Source organism: Hemitrygon akajei, chromosome 16 (genome assembly GCF_048418815.1).
Source record: "Hemitrygon akajei chromosome 16, sHemAka1.3, whole genome shotgun sequence".
NCBI lineage: Eukaryota > Metazoa > Chordata > Chondrichthyes > Myliobatiformes > Dasyatidae > Hemitrygon > Hemitrygon akajei.
In genome coordinates, this window is record NC_133139.1 from 21,494,840 (window position 1) to 21,516,651 (window position 21,812).

At 42.2% G+C, this 21,812-nt stretch overlaps 1 protein-coding gene and 1 long non-coding RNA gene across 2 annotated transcripts in view; one reads left to right on the forward strand and one right to left on the reverse strand.

Moving 5' to 3' along the window:
• LOC140739811 (sphingosine 1-phosphate receptor 3-like) lies at positions 1-14,491 on the reverse strand. Its single transcript, XM_073068359.1, has 2 exons — positions 13,998-14,491; positions 1-4,692 (listed from the first exon to the last, which is right to left on the reverse strand). The coding sequence occupies exon 2, from the start codon at positions 4,532-4,534 to the stop codon at positions 3,413-3,415; it is 1,122 nt and encodes a 373-aa protein (XP_072924460.1). The 5' UTR covers positions 4,535-4,692; positions 13,998-14,491; the 3' UTR covers positions 1-3,412.
• The window catches only part of LOC140739812 (uncharacterized), a 25,405-nt gene continuing 16,546 nt past the window's right edge, over positions 12,954-21,812 (forward strand). Inside the window, exon 1 of the long non-coding RNA XR_012101754.1 lies at positions 12,954-13,042. This is a non-coding gene — a long non-coding RNA (uncharacterized lncRNA). The remainder of the gene's footprint in view (positions 13,043-21,812) is intronic.

The following is a 21,812-nucleotide window of genomic DNA, read 5'->3' on the forward strand; positions in this document are numbered from 1 at the left end:
TAAATGTATCACAGATTCTTTATTAATCAAAGTGCTCTTTTTCTCACACTGTCATACAAATATAGTTTGACATGCAGTACGTTGGTAGTCCATTTAATATGGCCGTCATTACCAGCTACACAGTTTATGCTACTAACACATGTACAATTCAAAATGAACATTACTGATAGAAAATTCATTTCTACAAGGCTCAACAGAAAACAAATAATCACAATATTTAATAAATAGTGCACAATTAACAGTCCCTTTGGAGGATTTACAAAAACCATCTCTATCAACCTATAAATAATGGCACATTTCCAACCCACAAGGTCTGATTCTTCATAATAGTTTACATGCCCATTGCAAGCCGAAGGTTAGACTGTAGCTGATGCATCGTCCTGAGTGGCAATGGGAATTATGCCACGACATTCTCCAAGCATTCTCCGATCCCATATTGGCACATACAAGCAGTGCACTGTTTTAAATGGGCAAGCAAATTACACATATTATATCTTCAGAAGCCTACATACATGCCTGTAGTGAGACACGGGCAATGGGTAATGAAGACAGTGAAGCGAATCAGAAGAGCTTTAAAGAAAGTTTAGGAATGTTGGCCAAATATGTAGAATTTAAAGACGGAAGGAAAGGGTTATGGGAAAGCACTAGCAGATTGGCCTGTGAGTAAACGCAATAAGGGTAAGGCCGAATGTAAGGCTAAATGTTGTTACCAATGTTATTATTAAAACTCTCACCAAACCTAAGAAATGACAAGCCATAGTAACACTTACACATTGAATGGTAGGGCACTGTGGTGTGTGATAGCACAAGAGGACCTGGGAATACAGATCCATAATCCTTTGAAAGTGGCGTCACAGGTAGATAAGATCACAAAGCTAGCTTTTGGCACATTGGCCTTCATAAGTCAAGGCACTGATTACAGGAGTTAGGATGCTATGTTGAAGTTGTACAGGATGTTGGTGAGTCCAAATTTGGAGTATTGTGTGGTCACCTACCTACAGGAAAGAAATCAATAAACTTGAGGAATGGAGAGAAAATTTACAAGGATGTTGTTGGAACTTGAGACCTGAGTTATAAGGATAGGTTGACTTTACTCTGTGGAGTGCAGGAGAATGAGGGGTGACCATATCAAAGTACACAAATTCTGAGGGGTGTAGATAGCATGAATGCATGTAGGCTATTTTCCCTTCAGGTTTGATGAGATTAGATTTAGATTAAGGGTGAAAGGTGAAATATTTAAGATAAACCTGAGGTGGAACTTGTTTACTCAGAGGGTGGTGTGAGTATGGAATGAGCTGCTGGTAGAAATGGTAGATGCAGGTTTTATTGCAGCATTTAAGAGAAGTTTAGATAGGAACTTGGATGAGAAGGGCAGAGGGGGCTATGGTCTGGGTGAAGGTAGATGAGACTAGGCAGAAACTCAGGCTGGCATGGACCAGGTGGGGCAAATGGCCTGTTTCTGTGCTGTAGTACTCCATGAATCTATGACCCTTACCATTTCTCTCCTTAGAATTGTGCCTAAGTCATCTCTTGGATACATTTATATCACCATTACTAACTTCTCTCCGAAAATTTAGCTCTGCTTTTCTATGGTTCTCCCAAGTTTCCCCATGGTCACAATGTGATCCATCCATCCAAGCCATCTTGTCAATCACATCTCCCCTCATCCAATCCTGAACAGTGGAAGGATGAATCATTCAAAGATGAAGCTGCTGTTCATAGCTGATGTTCATTCAATATCAAAGGACCATTGAATTCTATGGTTGGATCTTGACCTTAGATACAGAGCATGTGTATTTGTTTGTTTCCTCAATGACCTCCGAGATCATCCAGGCCTCGGGATTCTATGCCCATTCTAAAAATGTGCTGGTAGGATTATTGATTAGTGTTAATTACCCTTAGTGTAGGTTAATGGCAAAGAAAAACCCTCAATGAAAAGTTTAAGGACATGAGTGAGAGAGCAAATTGCAGGGGTAGAGGGAACACAGAGTCAGGAGCAGAAGCAGACCATGCAACACCACAGATCTACTCCAGAATTCATCGATGTCATGGTCAACCCTCTCTCTGAGTGCCACTTACCAGCATTATTCTGGCATTCCTTATTTCCCTTAATATGCAGAAATCCACCAATATCTCTTTTGAGCAAACACAATGACCAGGATACCACCGCTCTCTAAGGAAGAGAATTCTGAAAGTTTTCCAACTTCAGAATGAAGAAATTTCTCATTATTTTGTTCCTGAATGTCCCATATTTTTCTTGCAGACCATTACCTCTGCCCCTTGACTCATTGGTCAGGAGAAACCTGGCCTCCACATCTTGCCAATCAAGCCCCGTCAAAAATGTTTAAGTTTTGATGAAATCTTCCCTCAATTTCCCAAACTCTACAGAATACAGTCTTGGCTTTCATAATCCTGCCTCATATTGCAAACCTAGCATTCCTAGAACTTCTTCACTCGGTCTAGGCCAAACACATCCCTCCTTTGGGAAGGAGACAAAAACTGCACTCAGTAGTCCAGCTGTGGTATCACCAGGGCCCTCCGTATACAAATGCAATTTGCATTTCCATTTCTCATTTCCATAATCAAAATATTTCATAAAAAGGGCAAGCACCATTTTTGATTACTGCACCTATGTTGACTTTCAGTGACTTGTCCAATGCACATCCAGTCCAATCTCTCACAATAAACACTCTGTTTTCTGTTATGTGAAACAAGGTACACATAAACTACATCACAGTATTGGATCGGGGAATGGGATAAATGTGATGCTCTCTGGGAGCCATCATGTACTCAATGGACCAAATGGAGGAGACAGCCAACTAATCAGATCAATGGACCATTTTTGCTTTGCTCTGAAGCCATTTCATACTTCTCCTACGCTCCGCCAACCCTCTGGATCTCATTCCAATTTGTCTGGATAGTTAGAGCTAGGAAACCTCTTGGCCAAGGGTCAGAAAATCAATCAAAATCATAGATACTGTGGTTTCTGGAAAGGTGAAGTGGGATATGAAACTGCTGATGATGGAACCAATGACGAGAGAAAAGACTGATATTTCAGGATGATGACCTTTCAACACTGTGGTTGCTTTGTAATGATTGTACTTCCCACCTGCTACCATCATAACGGTATCTTCTATCTCTGGACCCCTACCTCATTCAGTGAGCGTGAAACCGAGATGTGGCATCTTTGCACATAAACACTCCCTGCACTGGAGGTGTGGTGACCTTTGGGCCAGAGGATTGACAAACCTGAACAAGTGGTTCTAATCAGTACTGTTGTGAAACTGTACTGTTTGTACAAGGTATTGATAACAGTTTATATATTAACACAGAAACACTGATGTCAATGGTCTTTAAATCACCGTCCCAATGCAGGTAAATGCACTTTTATTAGATTATTCAGCAGGAATATTCATGATTTCCCTTTCTCCAGAGAAAAATCACTTGCTTTGACTATACATTGTGAAATGAGCATTGACGGGGAGTCAATCTCTTCCTTGGGCTTGTTAAAGTTGCTCCCACTGGACTTACTCCTGCTGTTGTCTGCAGTCGGCGCTATTGGCAAATCTCTGGCCACTCTGGAGCCCACAAAACAACAGCAGAGTAGCCTGAAGAAGGCAACCCGCATCTCCCTGCTGGTCAGGGTGTAAATAATGGGGTTCAGGGCCGAATTCAGTACAGCCAAGGCAACACACCAGTCGGCTTTGTAGAGGATCGTGCACTGCTTGTGGCTGCAGGCCACGTCGAGCATCAGGAAAATAAAGAGCGGTGACCAACAGGCTATAAAGACACCTAGGACGATCATGACCGTGCGTAGGAGAGCCATGGCCCTCTCTGACTGGTTGCCTTTTGGGCTTTTCCGTTTCTTGACCTTGCGGCTGCTGGTGTTGACAAGCCGGTAGATACGGACGTAGAGGATCACAATGGCTAGCAAGATGACTGTCAAAATGGTGACACAAAAGGCCACATAGCTTTTGGCATAGAGTGGCAAGACTGTGGAGCAAGAGTTGAGGTTACCAATGCAGTTCCATCCAATGATGGGCAGGATTCCCAGGAGGACTGAGATAATCCAGCAAGCTCCCAGAAGCAGGAAGAGTCTGTACTGCTTCTTGGAGTCATATGGCCTCATCTTCACCATGGTCATGTGTCTCTCAATGGCGATGGCCAACAAGCTAAAGGTTGATGCACACAATGCGACGAACATACTTCCCTCTCTGACAAACCACATATTAGGTGTTAGAGATAGAGTGCGTCTACCAGACATAAGGTTATTGATTAGATAGGCCACCCCAGCCAAGAGGTCCGATAGGGCAAGGTTTCCAATGAAGTAGTACATTCTTGTGTGAAACTTCTTGTTTTTCCAAATGGCGACAAGGACCATCACATTCTCAATGACAATCAATATACATGCCAGGGTAATTATTACATCCTTAACATTGATGGAGTCATTCTCTGTTCTCATGTGTAACTTCCCTGAATAATTATAATGCTGACAGATGATCTTGTTCTCGTGAAAACTATTGGCCGAACCCATTTTTATGCCTGTGTTGGTTGGCAGTGGTACGAGTCTACCATCTGCACTAATGCATCTCAAACTTCAGAGGGCGCCATTGACACTCATGCACCCTGTACATATTGGGCAAAGGAAACGTCCACTGTTTCAGATGAAATCCTTTCACTGAGGCTCCAGACCTGAGGAGAGAGGTTTTAGAGAAAATTAGTTCAATTATATTAGTTACTGCATGTATTTCTGAGGTTAGAAGTAAAAAGGGCATTCACTGTTGGCAATAACATTCAAAAGAACAAGTAGGAGGAGACCCAGATCCCGTTTTTCTTTAGTAGCACACACAAAATGCTGTATGAACTCGGCAAGTTAGGCAGCATCTACAGAAAGGAATAAAGAGTCGATGTTTCGGGCCAAAACCCTTCATCAGGACTAAGAGTCGTGATGAAGGGTGTCAGCCTAAAACGTCGACTCTTTGTTCCTTTCCATTAGATGCTGCCTGACCTGCTGAGTTCAACCAGCTGTGTGTTACGCTAGATTTTCAGCATTTGCAGGATCTCTTGTGTTTCCCCACGTCTCTTTCCTGGGTTGTCCAAATCTTGCCTCCCACAGCCATTGATTTTGGTTGTTAAAGGTACATTTCTATGGTATTAAAGCATTGAGCAACATACTCCGTTATGGATCCTGTATAAACCAGGCCAAAATTTGTCTGTCAACCAGCATCACATATTCTCATATTTCATAATTTCCACAGAACCATAGAACATTACAGCACTGAAACAGGCCTTTTGGCTCTTCTTGGCTTTGCCAAACTATTTTTCTGCCTAGTCCCACTGACCTGCACCCGGCCCATATCCCTCAATACACCACTCATCCACGTATCTGTCCAAGTTTTTCTTAAACGTTAAAAGTGAGCCCACATTTACAACTTCATCTGGCAGCTCATTCCACACTCCCACCACTCACCACCATCATTCCCCCTAATGTTCCCTTTAAACTTTTCCCCCTTCACCCTTAACCCATGTCCTCTGGTTTTTTTCTCCCCTAGCCTCAGTGGAAATATTTCATAATGAGGGAATTTCATAATATCAAAGCCAATTGGCCTATCAACTGTATGTCAACTTTCAGAGACTTTCCGTTTTCCATCTAATTTCCCTGTAACCCAATTCTCTCACACCTGTCCATCGATATTCTTCCAATTCTCCCTCCACTTGGACAATTTACAATAGTCAGTTTTCTATGGTGGGGGAGTCTAAGGCCAGAGGACACAGCCTCAGAACAGAGGGAAGTTCTTTTAGAAGGGATGCATGGAGGAATTTCTTTAGCCAGAGGGTGGCGAATCTGCCAAATTTGTTGCCACTGGCGGCTGTGGAGGCCAAGTCACTGGGTATATTTAAGGCAGAGATTGTTAGATTCCTGATTGGCCAGGGCATGAAAGAATACGGGGAGAAAGCAAGTGATTGGGGCTGAGAGGAAAATTGGATCAGCCATGATGAAATGGTGGAGCAGATTCAATGGGCCAAATGGCCTAATTCTGCTCCTATGGCCTTCAGGTCTTATAACACAACAGCCAGTATAACTGTTGGGTTAAGAGAGGTACACCACAGAGCTGTGTGCTTAGCTCCCGGCTCTATTTGTTTTATACTTATGACTGTAAGGAAAAGCACAGCTCCAATGGTATTGTTAAGTTTGCTGATAACATCACTGTTGTTGGCTGGATCAAAGGTGGTGAACAATTAGCATATAGAAGGAAGATTGAAAACCTGGCTGAGTGGTTCCACAACAACTTCTTACCCAATGTCAACAAGTCCAATGAGTTGCTTATTGATTTCCGGAGGACAAAACCGGAGGTCCATGACTAGTCCTCATCGGAAATCAGAGGTGGAGAGGGTCAGCAACTTTAAGTTCCTCTGTGTTATTATTTCAGAGGATCTGTCCTGGGTCCAGCACAAGTGTCATTATGGAGAAAGCACAGCAGCACCTCCACTTTCTTAGAAGTTTGCGAAGATTTGGCGTGTCATCTAAAATTTTTACAAACTTCTAAAGATGTGTGGTGGAGTGTATATTGACTGGTTGTATCATGGCCTGGTATGGAAACACCAACACTCTCACACAGAATCCCTCCCACCATTGTGCACATGTATATGGAACGCTGTCGCAGGAAAGCAGCATCCATCATCAAGGGCCCTCACCACCCAGGCCACCCTCTGTTCCTACTGAAGGTACAGGAGCCTCAGGATCCACACCACCAGGTTCAGGAACTGTTATTACAGTCAACCATCAGTCTCTTGAGCCAGAGGAGATAACTTCACTCAACTTCAATTGCCCCAACATTGAAATGTCCCCACAACCCATGGACTCACTTTCAAGGATTCTTTATCTCATGTCCTTGATATTTATTATTTGTTTATTATTATTATTATTATTATTATTATTATTATTATTATTATTATTATTATTATTATTACTATTCCTTATTTTTCTTTTTGTATTTGCAATTTCTTGTCTTTTGCACATTGGCTGTTTCTCTGTCATGTGGGGTAGTCCTTCATTGATTCTACTGCACTTTTTGCAAGAACCAGGGTTGAATATGGTGACATATACGTGTTTAGATCATAAATTTACTTTCAACTTTGAACTTTTGAACTTGGGAAGTAAGCATTCAGGGTAGATACAAAAGATTTTGTAGATGCTGAAAATCTTAAGCTACGCACACAAAATGCAAGAAGAACTTCGCAAGTCAGCAGCATCTATGGAGGGGAAAGAACAGTTGATGCCTTGGACTGAACCCTTTATCGGGACAGGAAAGGAAGAGGTGGCATTCAAAGTAGATAGTGTGATCACAAGCAGGATTAAGGTAGAAAGCACTAAAGATGTTTGAATTGGAAGCAACACGCTAAGACTAGAGGTACTCAGCAGGCCAGACAGCATCAATGGAGGGGAATAAACAGTAAACTTTTCAGACTGAGACCCTTCATCTGAACTGTAGATTCTTGTCCCGAAATGTATGATGCTCAGTTCCCTTTGTAGATGCTGCCTGACCCGCTGAGTTCCCCCAATGCCTTATGTGTTGATTACAAATAGAACGTGCAGACTGCACTCAAGCAGCATCAAGGTCAGCACTGAGCCCAGGTGTGAGACAGGAATACTTCCTCCATCATCTATTGTGAAAGTGCTGGGTCTCTCATCCTCCCAAAGAACTGCATAACCCCCAATCCCGAAGAATAGTATTTCATTTCTCCACTTTCAATGCTTTGACAAAAAATGTAAATTAAAAAAATCTGAAGAAAAAACAGTTTCGCTTTTTAAATGCCTTCAAGATTTTTTGCAGCAATTCCAGATTCTCTTCTTACTGCCTATTACACTACTGTTGCTTAGGGTAGCAATGAAAGTCCTCCACCTCTGCTGGCATTCGGGACGTCCTTCATCATGTAAGTAGCTTTCACTACTGTCATCATGCAAGTCCCAGTTGAAGACTCAGTAATCCGTCACACTCTGATGTAGAAGAATTCTTCATTGCTGTTCCGGCAACAATTTTTTTTTACCAGTCAGGGTTGTTAGCCCTGAACTGAACCCCCGAACCTGAAAGAACAGTGGACCACTCTTAGTTTAGCCTCTACCCTTTGACCTGTTTGGCATGGGTGACCCTACCAAGTGCCAAAACATAAAGCCCTGATCCCAGTCAACATAACTCTCTGGGTCATTGAGGCACACAAGCCTCCAAACCCTGTAATGAGGTTGTGGGCTTCTTGGAGGAATCCCATAATAGTCCTTTATTTATTTGTTTGTTTTACTTAGAGATAGAGCATGGAACAGACCCTTCCAACATAATGAGCCACACCACCCAGCAACCATCTTATTTAACCCTAATCACAGGACAATTTACAATGACCAATTAATCTACAAACCCATATGTCTTTGGAATGTGGGAGGTAACCTGCCTGTTTTTATGAGCAGGATGTATAAACTCTTTACAGAGGGCACCGGAACTGAACTCCACACTCTAGAGCCCTGAGTTGTAATAGTGTCATGCTAACCGCTACACTGCCGTGGCGCCCCCATGGGTGGCAATTGTAGTGGCAATTCTTTAAGATGGGCAATGCAATCCTAACAATGGAATTCTATTTGACCCACTTATATTGCATCAGCTCTGTATAGAGACAATATAGTCAATTTCATTTCCTAATCTTTTTCTTGACATCTTTAAAAATCTGTAAATATATACATCCAAATCCCTTAGCTCCTGCATCAAAGACTTTCTTTCCTTAATTTCCTTATCAGAATTTACAACTTCGTAATTCTCTCCTTAAGATATAATTTATGTTGTAAATATTCATTCCACTAGCATGTCTATCTTCAAGTACTATTGATGTCCTCACTTTTTACCAGGCATTCAAGGTTTGTGTCATCTTCAAATTTCAAAATGGTGCTTTATATGTCCAATTCAATATTGTTAACAATTACCCATAAAGCAATTCTTGTCTACTACACAGTCCTCTCTCCATGGTCAAGGATCAGTCCTTGGGCTCTCAATTATTAAACACCTAAAAATACAGAGCAGTTTGACTCTTGATGCACTGTGAAATTAGGTACAATGATCCATGTATTCCATCCCTCAGAAAATAAATTAGCGATGATGCAAAGCCACAAAAATGCGTGTTCAGACCACATCTATTTTCAGTTTTGATAGACCTGGATTTCTTTCATACTATAGGATCTTCAGAGATTACTTGCAAACATCTTAATACTTTTGAAGTGCTAGTAACACAGTACTGAATTTGTCCGCAGTAAGTTCCCAGAAAAATACATGTCAAAAAATGACCAGATAATCTGCTCTTTCTCAGCTATGAACCTGGGCAGAAGCACCATTCTCTTCTTTGGAGTAACCCATGGAATCTTCCATGATCACCTGAGAGAAGAAATGAGGGCCTCAGTTTAGCATTTCTTATTCAAAAGTCACCAATGTATCCAAGGCTAAGTGCCTCAGCCACATGGACTGCTAAAGGAAGATAAGTATTAGAGCCCCTAAATCATTTCAGAGGCTTTGAGATTGCTCTATGTGTCTGGCCATTGTACATCCACTCAGTGCACAAAAGCAAGCAGACATTTTCAAGAGGTTCATTTGTCATTCAGACCAAACATCAGAATGGGGAAGAGATGTGATCTATGTGACTTTGACCATGGAATGATTGTTGGTGCCAGATGGGGTAGTTTGAGTATCTCAGAAACTGCTGATCTCCAGGGATTTTCACATACAGCAGTCTCCAGTGTTTACAGAGCACAGTGCAATAAACAAAAAAAAGCATCCAGTGAGCAGCAGATCTGTGGATCTGTGGACAAAAATGCCTTGTTAATGAGAGAGGTCAGAGGAGAATAGCCAGACTGGTAAAAGCTGACAGGAAGGCGACAGTAACTCAAATATCCCCACGTTACAACAGTGGTGCACAGAAGAGTGTCTCTGAATTCAAAACACATCAAAGGATGAAGTGAACGGGCTACAGCAGCAGAAGACTATGAACGGTAACTCAGTGGCCACTTTATTAGGTATGGAAGGTACCTAATAAAGTGGCCATTGAGTGTAAGCTTAGCTGTAGCTGGCATGGGAAATCAATTCCAAAATGAAAGGTTAGTATTATGAAGTAACTGCACTAGCCTCTGAAAGGAACAAAGATTGTCTTTTAGGTAGGGACACACTGTAGGAACAAAATTCTGACGCCAGCAACTCATAATCTTTCTAGATATGAATCAGCCTGCTTCACATCTTCTGGTTAGCTTCAGATTTTATGTTTTGTCTCAACTAGCAGCTGCCTCACACACTAGTAATTTCCCAAATTATACCTTATGAATTTGTGGCCACAAACCCAAATAGAGCCCCTAAGGTAGAGGTTATGCAATGTTTTTGGAACTAGGATATGCTAATCTCCGGTAAACATGTTGAAATATTTGATTATGATCTACAACTGATCTACAGTTCTGAAGTATCAAAGGAGACGAGCAAAGCTGACACAAAAATTCGCTTTATTTGTCACATGTTTATCAAAACATATAATGAAATGTGTTGTTTTGTGTAACAACACAGTCTAAAGATTGTGCTGGGGGCAATCCACAAGTACCACTACAATTCCAACGTCAACATAGCATACCCACAACTGACTAACTCTGACTGCGCATCTTTGGAATGTGGAGGAAGCCAAAGCACCAGGAGGAAATCCACCCAAACAGAGGAAGAATGTACAAATTCCTTACAGACAACGGTGGGGATCAGACCTCGATCAATGATCACTGGTGCTGTAAAGTGATTGAAGTAACCAATACACTACCGTGCCAAGACAGAAGTAATCAAATAAAGAATTTGGTTGAATATCCATGCCGTTTCAAGGAAATGGTCCTTTTTCAAAGTTCAAAGTGAATTTATTCTCAAACTACATAATATCACCACATACAACCCTGAGATTCATTTTCTTGCAGGCATATTCAATACATCTATAATAGTATAATAACCATAATAGAATCAATGAAAGACCACAGCAGCTTGGGTGTTCACCCAGTGTGTAAAAGACAACAAACTGTGCAAATACAAAAAGAAAGAAATAATAATAATAAATAAATAAATAAATAAGCAATAAATATTAGGAACATGAGGTGAAGAGAACTTGAAAGTGAGACCAAAGGCTGTGGGAACATTTCAATGATGGGGCAAGTGAAGTTGAGTAAAGTCATCCCCTTTGGTTCAACACCACAACAATCTTTGCAACTGGCTGAGCATGATTTAGGTGTCACTAACTTGCCAGATGGTTCAAAGTTGAAGAGGTTTACAGTAGGTAACTCAATGAAGAATTACCTTAGCCTCATTAGAATATTTAATTCCTGGCATTTTCGTAATTTGTTGTAATCTTAAGAAACAATCTATCAAACTTAAACAGGTTTTGATAAATGAGTAGAAAATTAAGAAAGTGGTTATTGCTGCCTTTCCCTGGGATGCTCTCATTCCACAATATGAGGGTGCATCAAATTCCATTCCCAATCACTCTATTCCGTCCAGTGGTCATCGCAGCTCACTGATCTGACAGCACAAGAGAAATCTGCTCAGTGATCACAAATTAGTACTGATTCTCAAATGATATCTAGGGCTTATCAACACCCGCCTGTTTCAGGAATGCAAGTCCTGCCTTGTTCACACGTTTTACAGTTTACTGTTCAGTTCTGTCTAATAATTCAAAGTTTTTAAAATCAATTTGAAATGGACAAAATCACAAGGAAGGTCAATATTAACCACGTCCTCAATATTTTCTTGGTTTATCAAAATAACATAGCTTGATATAATGTTTCTTAAAACTGCAATTAATTTCTGACAACAGTGACTGCACTTAGAAAGAGCAGAACTGAAAGTAAAGGGCTTTGGGTGTGCTGAGTTCCTGTAATGCAAGTCTTTAACTTTTTCCATGCAATTCCCAACTACTTGATGCAAAATTGGATAAGGTAGACTGTAGAGTTCTTTTGTTGTTTTAATCATTATTTTATCATAACTCCCACTGTCTGAACTAAAATGGTTTTATTTCTATGCAAAGTGACATCTTACAGAGGCATACCCAACCCATGTGCAATAAAAATTCCAAATACACTCAATGTCCACTTTATTAGATACGCCTGCTGGTTAATGCAAATATCTAATCTGCTAATCATGTGGCAAAAACACCATGCAGACATAATCAAGAGGATCAATTGCTTTTTTCTCTGACCAGAATAGGGAAGAAATGTGACCTCACTGACTTGGACCACGGAATGATTGTTGGTGCCAGACGGGGTGGTTTGTGTATCTCAGAAACTGCCGATCTCCTGGGAATTTTAAGCACAATAGTCTCTAGGGTTTACAGAGAATGGTGCCAAGAGCAAAAAGCATTCAGAGAGCGGCGGTTCTGTAGGCGAAAACACCTTGCTAATGAGAGAGGTCAAAGGAGAATAGCCACAACGGTTCAGGAAGGCGAGTAACCATGTATTATAATAGTGGCTTACAGAAGAGCATCTCAGAATGTACAACTGCAGGAACCTTGAAGTGACTGAGCTACAGTAGGAGACCACACTGGGTGCTAGTCCCGTACCTAATAAAGTGGCCACAGAGTGTATTTTCCCAGTGTAACCAACATCTTCTGCTTATTACAACAGAAGCTAATTCAAAATCTTACAGAATGCCGCCTTCTTTTTCTTTACCATTTTAACTAATAACCTGATGCACTCGCGTTGCCATACAACAAGTAGGCGCGTTTACGTTTAATTCCACGAACACACGAGCTTCAGCAGATGCTGGAAATCCAGAGTAACGCATACAAAATTCTGCAGGAACACCACAGGTCATGCAACATCTACCGAGAGGAATGAACAGCCAACGTAGTGGGCTAAGACCATCAAGACATTTAAATCCAGAAATGTGTGTGGAATCCTGAGGTTAATGAAACCCCCGGGGCTAGCTGTCAGTCAAATACCTTTGTCAACGGTGGGCACCCACTGGACTCACAGTAAATCAGGAAACGTGGAGAGAAAGTAAGTTTATGGTCAGTGCCGTAGACATAGAGGTATGGCGCATAACTTTATTGTCTCTCTGCAGTTGTGCCAACTAATTCCCATTGAAGTCAATGCGAGCAAGGAGCGGAGCAGAACAGCCTGCTGATATACTGTCACTTGACTAGCATTACCCTTGACTTTGAGTGAATAAAGGGTTGTATTTTTGAAGGATTTTTTTTTAAGTGAAGGGCTGTATTTTTGAGGTTTCCTCTGTTTCCTGTGGGTGCTACTTCTTATCAAACATGCCCGGTTACCGGGGCTTTCGGGCGCTAACTTCTCACTCCTGGCCACGAGTGACGCTTTCTCCAAACTCCTTGCTGTTTTCCACATTCCGTGTTTATCTCTCCTTGCGCTTGCTCCCCTTCTAAACTTCGGCATTTCTGCTTCTACTCTCAGCGAAGCGTTGCGATGTCCGCGTTACTATTTTTTTCTCTCTCTCTCTGACCACTTTATGCATCCCGCTTTCACTGTCCAGCCTGTGAATGTGTGGGTCCGTCGCTGGGACTGTCTCCGTGTGTGTATATGTATGTGGTGAATATCCCTATGTCGTTATTTCTGCTTGAGTTTGTATGTTTCACTCAATGTGTGTCCCTTTTGCTGTGTGCCTGTTTCTGTCTCTCTCTCTCTCTCTCTCTCTCTCTCTCTCTCTCTCTCTCTCTCTCTCTCTCTCTCTCTCAAATTGTGCTTCTCTCTGTAGAATATTAATCCCTGTAATTATATCGCTAGCCGCATCCGTGAGGTGTATAACAAGTAGGCAAATATTGTACAGATAACCTTCAGACTCTACACAACCTCCGCGGAGACCGTCCGATTTACACCCATGCTTGAAGCGTCTCCACACGATAATGGGCAGAGTTGAAAGTCAGACAATTCCTCTCGCTCCTATCCGCTGAACTTTTAGAAATAGTTAAAGTTTCAGAAACATCACACTCACCTCTGACACATCCAGAGACGGTCGGCTGTTCCATCCAATATCACTCTAAGCGCAAACACAAAATCTTCAGATAGTTTTGAGCGTGATGTCAACAATCTGCCTTTCAGTATGTATCCCCGGCGAGAAAAATACAGGCGCTTTCCACTGCGCCCCAAATGTTTGCGAAACACCTCTCAGTAATCTGCGGTAGTCAAGAGGGCAGTGAGGCAGCGAGTTTCTAAAAGAAGATTGCACGCGTGGTCCTCTTATTCTCTTTGAGCGCTTCTAGTGGGAGGTGGCACATTACGTTACCCATCAATCCTGTCTCCATTTGTCAAACGACTGCCCAGTCCTGTTAGCAGGGGCCACAAATGATCGCGTCGAACCGGTACGCAGAGAGATATCGTTCACCCAGGATAATATTCAGCATTTATCCAAATATTTCCTCGCTGAGGAAATAAAAGCTCACGTGTAACTTCTGGGGACGGAAACGCTTCACGCACTTTAAAAGACTCAAAAGAACAGTTATTGCCGGTGCTTGACGTTTTATCCGTGGTTATTTATCTGTGTTCTTGCTTCATTTTCGTCAAATGGTCCCAAAGGCCAATTAGCTTGGCTCAGTTACCGGGAAACAGGTCCCAAATTAAGAAAGTAGCTGGAATGGACTCCCTTCCAGGAATCAAAGTCTAAGTTTATTGTCATATGCATAGGTATATTCCTCAATATAATCTAGACTGACTACCCACTCCAATGCTAACAGACTACCCAGTATAACGGTTCCCAACACACACAAAATGCTGTTAGAAGCAGCAGGCCAGGCAGCATTGAAGCGTGGCCTGCTGAATTCCATCAGCATTTTGTGTGTGTTGCTTGAATTTCCAGCATCTGCAGATTTCCTCCTGTAAGGGTTCCCAAACTTTTTTTTAATGCCATAGACCTAAGGGGTCTGTGGGCCTTTAGATTCTAGAGCATCGGTCCCTAAAGTGAAACTTGGCGAAGCAAGGGACGAACAGATACCGGAATCTGGAGCAACAAACAATATGCTGGAGGGTCTCGGGGGCCAATCAACCAGCATCTGTTGGCGGGAAAGAACTCTTAGCATTCTGGATCGAAACCAGCAACAGGTCCTGAAGATTAGCCCTCACTGGTGCACTTGAAGGTCGGCAGGTCCTGACAGACAGACAGACATACTTTATTGATCCCGAGGGAAATTGGGTTTAGTTACAGCCGCACCAACCAAGAATAGTGTAGAAATATAGCAATATAAAACCACAAATAATTAAATAATAATAAATTAATTATGCCAAGTGGAAATAAGTCCAGGACCAGCCTATTGGCTCAGGGTGTCTGACACTCCGAGGGAAGAGTTGTAAAGTTTGATGGCCACAGGCAGGAATGACTTCCTAAGACTCTCAGTGTTACATCTCGGTGGAATGAGTCTCTGGCTGAATGTACTCCTGTGCCTAACCAGTACATTATGGAGTAGATGGGAGACATTGTCCAAGATGGCATGCAACTTGGACATCATCCTCTTTTCGGACACCACCGTCAGAGAGTCCAGTTCCACCCCCACAACATCACTGGCCTTACGAATGAGTTTGTTGATTCTGTTGGTGTCTGCTACCCGCAGCCTGCTGCCCCAGCACACAACAGCAAACATGATAGCACTGGCCACCACAGATTCATAGAACATCCTCAGCATCGTCTGGTAGATGTTAAAGGATCTCAGTCTCCTCAGGAAATAGAGACTGCTCTGACCCTTCTTGTAGATAGCCTCAGTTTTCTTTGACTAGTCCAGTTTATTGTCAATTCGTATCCCCAGGTATTTGCAATCCTCCACCATGTCCACACCGACCCCTTGGATGGAAACAGGGGTCACCGGTGCCTTAGCCCTCCTCAAGTCCACCATCAGCTCCTTAGTCTTTTTCACATTAAGCTGCAGATGATTCTGCTCGCACCATGTGACAGTTTCTCACCGACTATCCACAAAATATGGCATTCAAGGCAAAATCTATTTAAGTCTAAGGTGACTGACAGGATTTACAGTCAATGAATGACCACCGCATGTATCCCTGTAGACCAATGGATAAATTCCAAAACAACTCAATTTACAACAGCATCTAATATAACCTGATATTCAATGACTATAAATTTATTTGGCATCTTTAATACAGTTAAGTATTCCAAACTGCTTCAAAGAAACACTATCAATCAGCATTTGACACTATTTATAGTGGCACATGGAAATGCTTGTTCAAAGAAGGAATGTTTTAAGGGCATATTAAAGGAGGGAAGTCAGGGAGAGAAATTCTTTCATGTGCACTAGTGCCTTCATTCATTGGTTTGTTATGTACCATGTCATATGGTGTAGGTGTTCATGGTCTTTCCATGACCATGATTGTTATTGGAAATTTTTTTCTGCAGAAGTGGTTTGCCATTGCCGCCTTCTGGTCATTATCTTTACAAGATGGGTGACTCCAGCCATTGTCAATACTCTTCAGGGTTTGTCTGCCTGGGGTCAGTGGTCTTATAACTAAGACTTATGATATGCACCAGCTGCTCATATGACCATCTGCTCCCATGGCTTCATGTGACCCTGATCGGTGGAAGGGGGGGTTGCAGGTGCTAAGCAGGTGTTACACCTTGCCCAAGGGTGATCTGCAGGCTAATGGAGGGAAGGAGCACCTTACACCTCCTTTGTTAGAGATGTATCTCCACCCTGCTACCCTAAATGCCTTTTGGTTTATTGAAACTCGAAGATCTCAGATTTAAAATTAACAACTGATCCACCATAGATTAGCACTTGTGGAAGAGAATCCTTTATTAATTAACTGTCTTTCTGTTACAATTTCATTAAATGATTCCGCAGGCCAATTACAGATACCATGTAACCATCACGGTTGGCAAGACATCAACCATGAAGCTGGCCGAAGACGATGACATATAAGATAAGATAAAACCTTATTTATCCCGAAGGAAACTATTGTTGCAAGGTTATTCAGTCAGAAATATATACTTTAAAATACGAAATGTAAGCATTGAGGTCTAAAAAATACAAAATATCCATTAAAGAATAAAAGTGAAAAACAGAGATGTGCAATGAAACCATATACTTAAAGAGGAGGAGTTGTAGAGTCTTATTGCCACAGGGAGAAAGGATCCTGTGGCGATCAGTGGTGCACCTCAGTGGAGTCAGTCTGTTACTAAAGGAGCTCCTCTGTTTGTCCAGTATATCATGGAGGGGGTGAGAGGGATTGTCCATAATGCTCCGTAGCTTCTGCAGCCTCTTCCTCTCCGACACAAACACTAGAGAATCCAGTTCCACCCCCAGAACAGAATCAGCCTTCCTGACAAGCTTACCGATTTTCCTGCTATCCGCTGCCCTCACCCTGCTGCCCCAGCAGACCGCAGCATAGAATAGAATGCTGGCCACCACTGACCTGTAGAACATCGGCAGACATTGAGCTCCTCAGGAAGTACAGAGCCTCCGTGTTTTTAGTACAGTTCAGTTTAATGATCAGGTGAGTTCCCAGGTATTTGCAGTCCCAGACAACTTACACATCCGTTCCCTTGATGGAGATGGGAATGCAGGGTGTTTTCACCTTCCTGAAGTCCACCACCTTTGTCTTAGAGATATAGAGCTGCAGGTGATTCAACCCATACCATTCAACGAAGTTGTGTGGCAGTGGCAATGAAAGAGGAGGAAGGCTGCAGCAGGGAAGGGTCCTCAGTCATCGTGCACTCCACGCCACTGGACCCTGTCAAGGACCACGTGGTGGCTGCCTGTGAATCAGCTTCCCCACATTAAACAAAGTCACGCTCAGGCATTCTCCATGTTTGTGCATCCCTACAATCATCTGAAGGCCCACCAATAGACAACCCCTTTGGATAACATCATGCTCACCTCACATGATTGTGCCCCTTTGGGGCATAAAACTATAACTTCTCACATCAGGAAAAACATAGAGCAAACTGACTTCATACAGAAGTCTATGAGTGTGATAGAACCTTCATAGTCTATCCAGTGTGCCCATCCACAGCCACAATACTTATGGACCATAGTTTAATGACTTCCTACATCATCTACATCATATAAAATTATGATGGGTGTAGATGGAGTGAATGAATCCATGTTTGTGAATCTGGTAGAAGCAAAGGATGTTAAGAATGGTGAGGGTGGAGCACCGTGGGTGGGGTGTGGGACAAATGTCAAAGAAGGAGTTCCAGGGCAGGGGGTGGCACTACGCAGGCATACCCAACCCCGAGACAGCAGGCAACGTCATTTGATCCCAAACAATTGGTTTATTGATCATTACAGAATGTCTCTCTGGTGTTTCATTTGGCCATATTAGGCAAGTGATCACATGGTAAAAGCTGGAGGGGTAAGTTATTGCCAAAAAATATCCTACCTGATGACTTATTTGTGAACAGATATTTCACTGAGTTACATATATTGAAATTGCACAGCTAATATCTGACTGTGTATATATATATATATACAGAGAGAGAGAGAGAGAGTCATATATATATATGACTCTAGTGTTTCTGCAAATGTGAGAAGATTTTCACTTTGTAATTATCTGAGCAGATGCAGCCTGCCAGACACAATTTGTAAATCAGTTTGTTAAATTAGCTTTTCTCTGAAGTAACCGCTAATGCAGTCAGCTGACTAATCATACTCATAAGCTTTCTGAAGATCAAGGATAAGATAGAGCAAAATAAAGTGATAATAACTTTGTCAGCGGGGAGGGAATTGGGGAAGGAGTGGTTAGGGATGAGTGAGGCCAATAAATATTTCCCAACGTTCCCATTACTGACCACCTAAGTATTCCTGCTGCCTTTGCCCCAGCACTACAAACAATAACCTACATATAGACAACACATTTAACATTGAGGAACATTACTAACCATGTTAAAAGAGTATTATGAGGCACAGTTTCCCATGAACCATGAAGTGGATGATGGGAGAAACCATTACAGAGCTTCAAATCTGTGCCATTGATGAAACGATTAATATGGGAAAGGATGGAGGTGGAAGTGGGCTGCGACCATAAAGAGTTCCCACAACATATTTTGCCCTGTTTTGCAATTTGGACAAATCATAAATGCCTCCTTACCTGAGATCTGCTTTCCCTTGATTTCAAAGATTCAAAGTACATTTATTATAGAAGTATGTACGCAGTATACGACCCTGAAATTTGTCTTCCCACAGACAATCATGAAACAAAGAAAACCCTGGAACCCATTCAAAGGAAAGTATCAAACGCAGCCCCCCCCCCCCCCACATACAAAACAAAACAAGTGCAAAGCACAGAATTCAAAACACAAAAAACAAAAGAGTTGAGGCATATTCACTTCCGTTAAGCTCAGTTCAGTACAGCATTACATCACTCATTCTCCATCTAACTAAAAATCTATGAATCATATTCAGTGAATCACTCTTGCTGGGACATTCTGTAAGTTCACTATAGTTTGAATAAAGAATTTTCTTTTCATGGTTGTCCTAGTCTCTTATTGTGAGAATTTGGGGAACTGTTACTGTACTCCAAGCCAAAAGAAACATTTTCCCACTATTATCCTGTTAAATCCCCATGAAAACATCTCATGTTTCAATGAGAAATTGGCTTTGATACATCCCACATTTAAATTACCCCAGGGACCCCAAGCAGGTACAAGAGCAAGGAGCAATCTACGATGCCAGAGGGATAGGCTGAAGAGGCAAGGAAAAATATGAGATTAATAAAGAGCTTTCAAAAAGTGTACATCAATCTGTAAACTATGAAACTGGTATTGAATTCAGAATCAGAATCAGGCTTATTATCTCTGTGCAATTTGTGGTTTCGAGCAGCAGTACAATGCAAAGACATAAAATTACAATAGATATAACTACAGGATGAATATAATGCAAGAAAAGGAATAATGAGGTCATGTTCATGTGGTCACGGAACATTCAGATATCTGATCAAGGAGGGGAATGAGCTGTTTCTGTATCGTGGAGTGCAAGTCTTCAGGCTGACACTGATGGCCATAACACAAAGATGGCATGTCCTGGATGGTGAGGGTCTTTAATGATGGATTCATCTTTTTGAGGTATTTCCTCTTTAAGCTCTTCTTGACGCTCAGCAGTATTGCGCCCGCATAGAAGCCTAACTGAGTCTACAACCCTCTGCAAACCCCTGTGATCCTGTGCATTGGAGTCTCCACATCAGGTTGTAATACAGTCAATATGCTCTCCTCCAAAATTTTATAGAAATTTGCACGAGTCTTTGGTGACATAGCAAATCTCCTTAAATTCCTAATGAAGTTCTGGCATGCTTTCTTCACGACTGCATCAACGTGTTAGGTGAGCCCTGAACAGCTCCTCAGAGATGTTGGCACCCAGGAGCAGAAAGATGCTTAACCTTTCCACCACTGACCACTCAATGAGGACTGGTGTGTCTTCTCCTGCCTTTCCCTTCCTGAAGTTCAGAATTAAATCCTTGGCTTTCTGATGCTCAGTGCGAGGTTGCTGTCGCAATGCCACTCAAACAACTGATCGAGAGCACTCCTGCATGTCTCCTCGTTGCCATCTGAGATTCTACATCAGTGATGGCATCTTTGAATTTAAAAATGGCACTTGAGCTGTGCATAGCTACGCAGTCACGGATGTAGAGAGAACAGAGCCATGGGCTTAGAGTGAAAGAATGTTCCCATTAGGCGTTCATTGAAAGTATAAAATTAACTGAAGAGGAACAAATAAAAAAGGAAGGAAGTAATACATTAAGCAGACATGTTTAGGGAATTTGTGGTCAATGTTTCCACTCTGTGATCCGTGGTGTCTGGGAACTGAGGCACAAGAAGTGGATAATGATGAAACTGTTTGAATACTCAGCATTGCCTTTAACCCTCACTGCTACAGTCATTCTCAAAGCATTCGCCTATTTGAGACTCTACTGTTGTCCAGTTTCAGTACTTTGCTGGATTTGTTAAACATTTTGTTTCAGCAGTATTCAAAGTTCAAAGTTATCAAAGTATGTATCCATCTCCTTACCGGCAGCCACAAAACAGAGGAACGCAAAAGAACCTGCAGAGGGAAAAAAAAATCAACTCGTGCTAACAATAGAAGTAAGCAAATAGCATTCAGAGCAAAAGTGAGTCCACGGACAAGAAGCCCAGTGCAGCCGCAGAAGGCACGGCCCCAGTTCAGCACAGAGCTGAGTACATCTTGTGGAGGAGTGAGCAAAACTGGCCTCTGGTCCCCACACTCTGCCTTTTCAATCTGGCCCGTTGCTTACATGTGCACCAGAATAAAATCATATCACCAGGCCCTTTGTCAGGTACGCATAGGAGGCAAACTATCACAATGGCAGCGGACACATGTACAGAACCACACTGTCTTCACCAGTGATTGATTCTCGTGCAGTGAAAAGTGCATCCATCACAAGCTGATAGCGAAGAGATTGTAAAATATCTGGTTGGCTGAGTAGTGGACATGGCCCAGTCCATCACAGGTAAAGCCCTCCTCACCACTGAGCAAAAATACGTGAAGCACAATCACAGGAAAGCAACACCCGTCATCCATCAGGAAGAAGGTAGAGGAGCCTCCAGAACCTCTCCACCAGGCTCAGGAACAGTTATTACCCCTCAGAACCAGAGGGGTTAACTTCACTAAACGCCACTTGCCATATTACTGAAATGTTCCCACAACCGATGGATTCACTTTCAAGGACGCTACATCTCACATTCGCAATATTTATTGCTTATTTATGTAATACTATTATTTATATTTTTCTTTTGCATTTGCATAGTATGTTGTCTTTTGCACGTTGGTTATTATCCATTCTGTTGTGCAGTTTC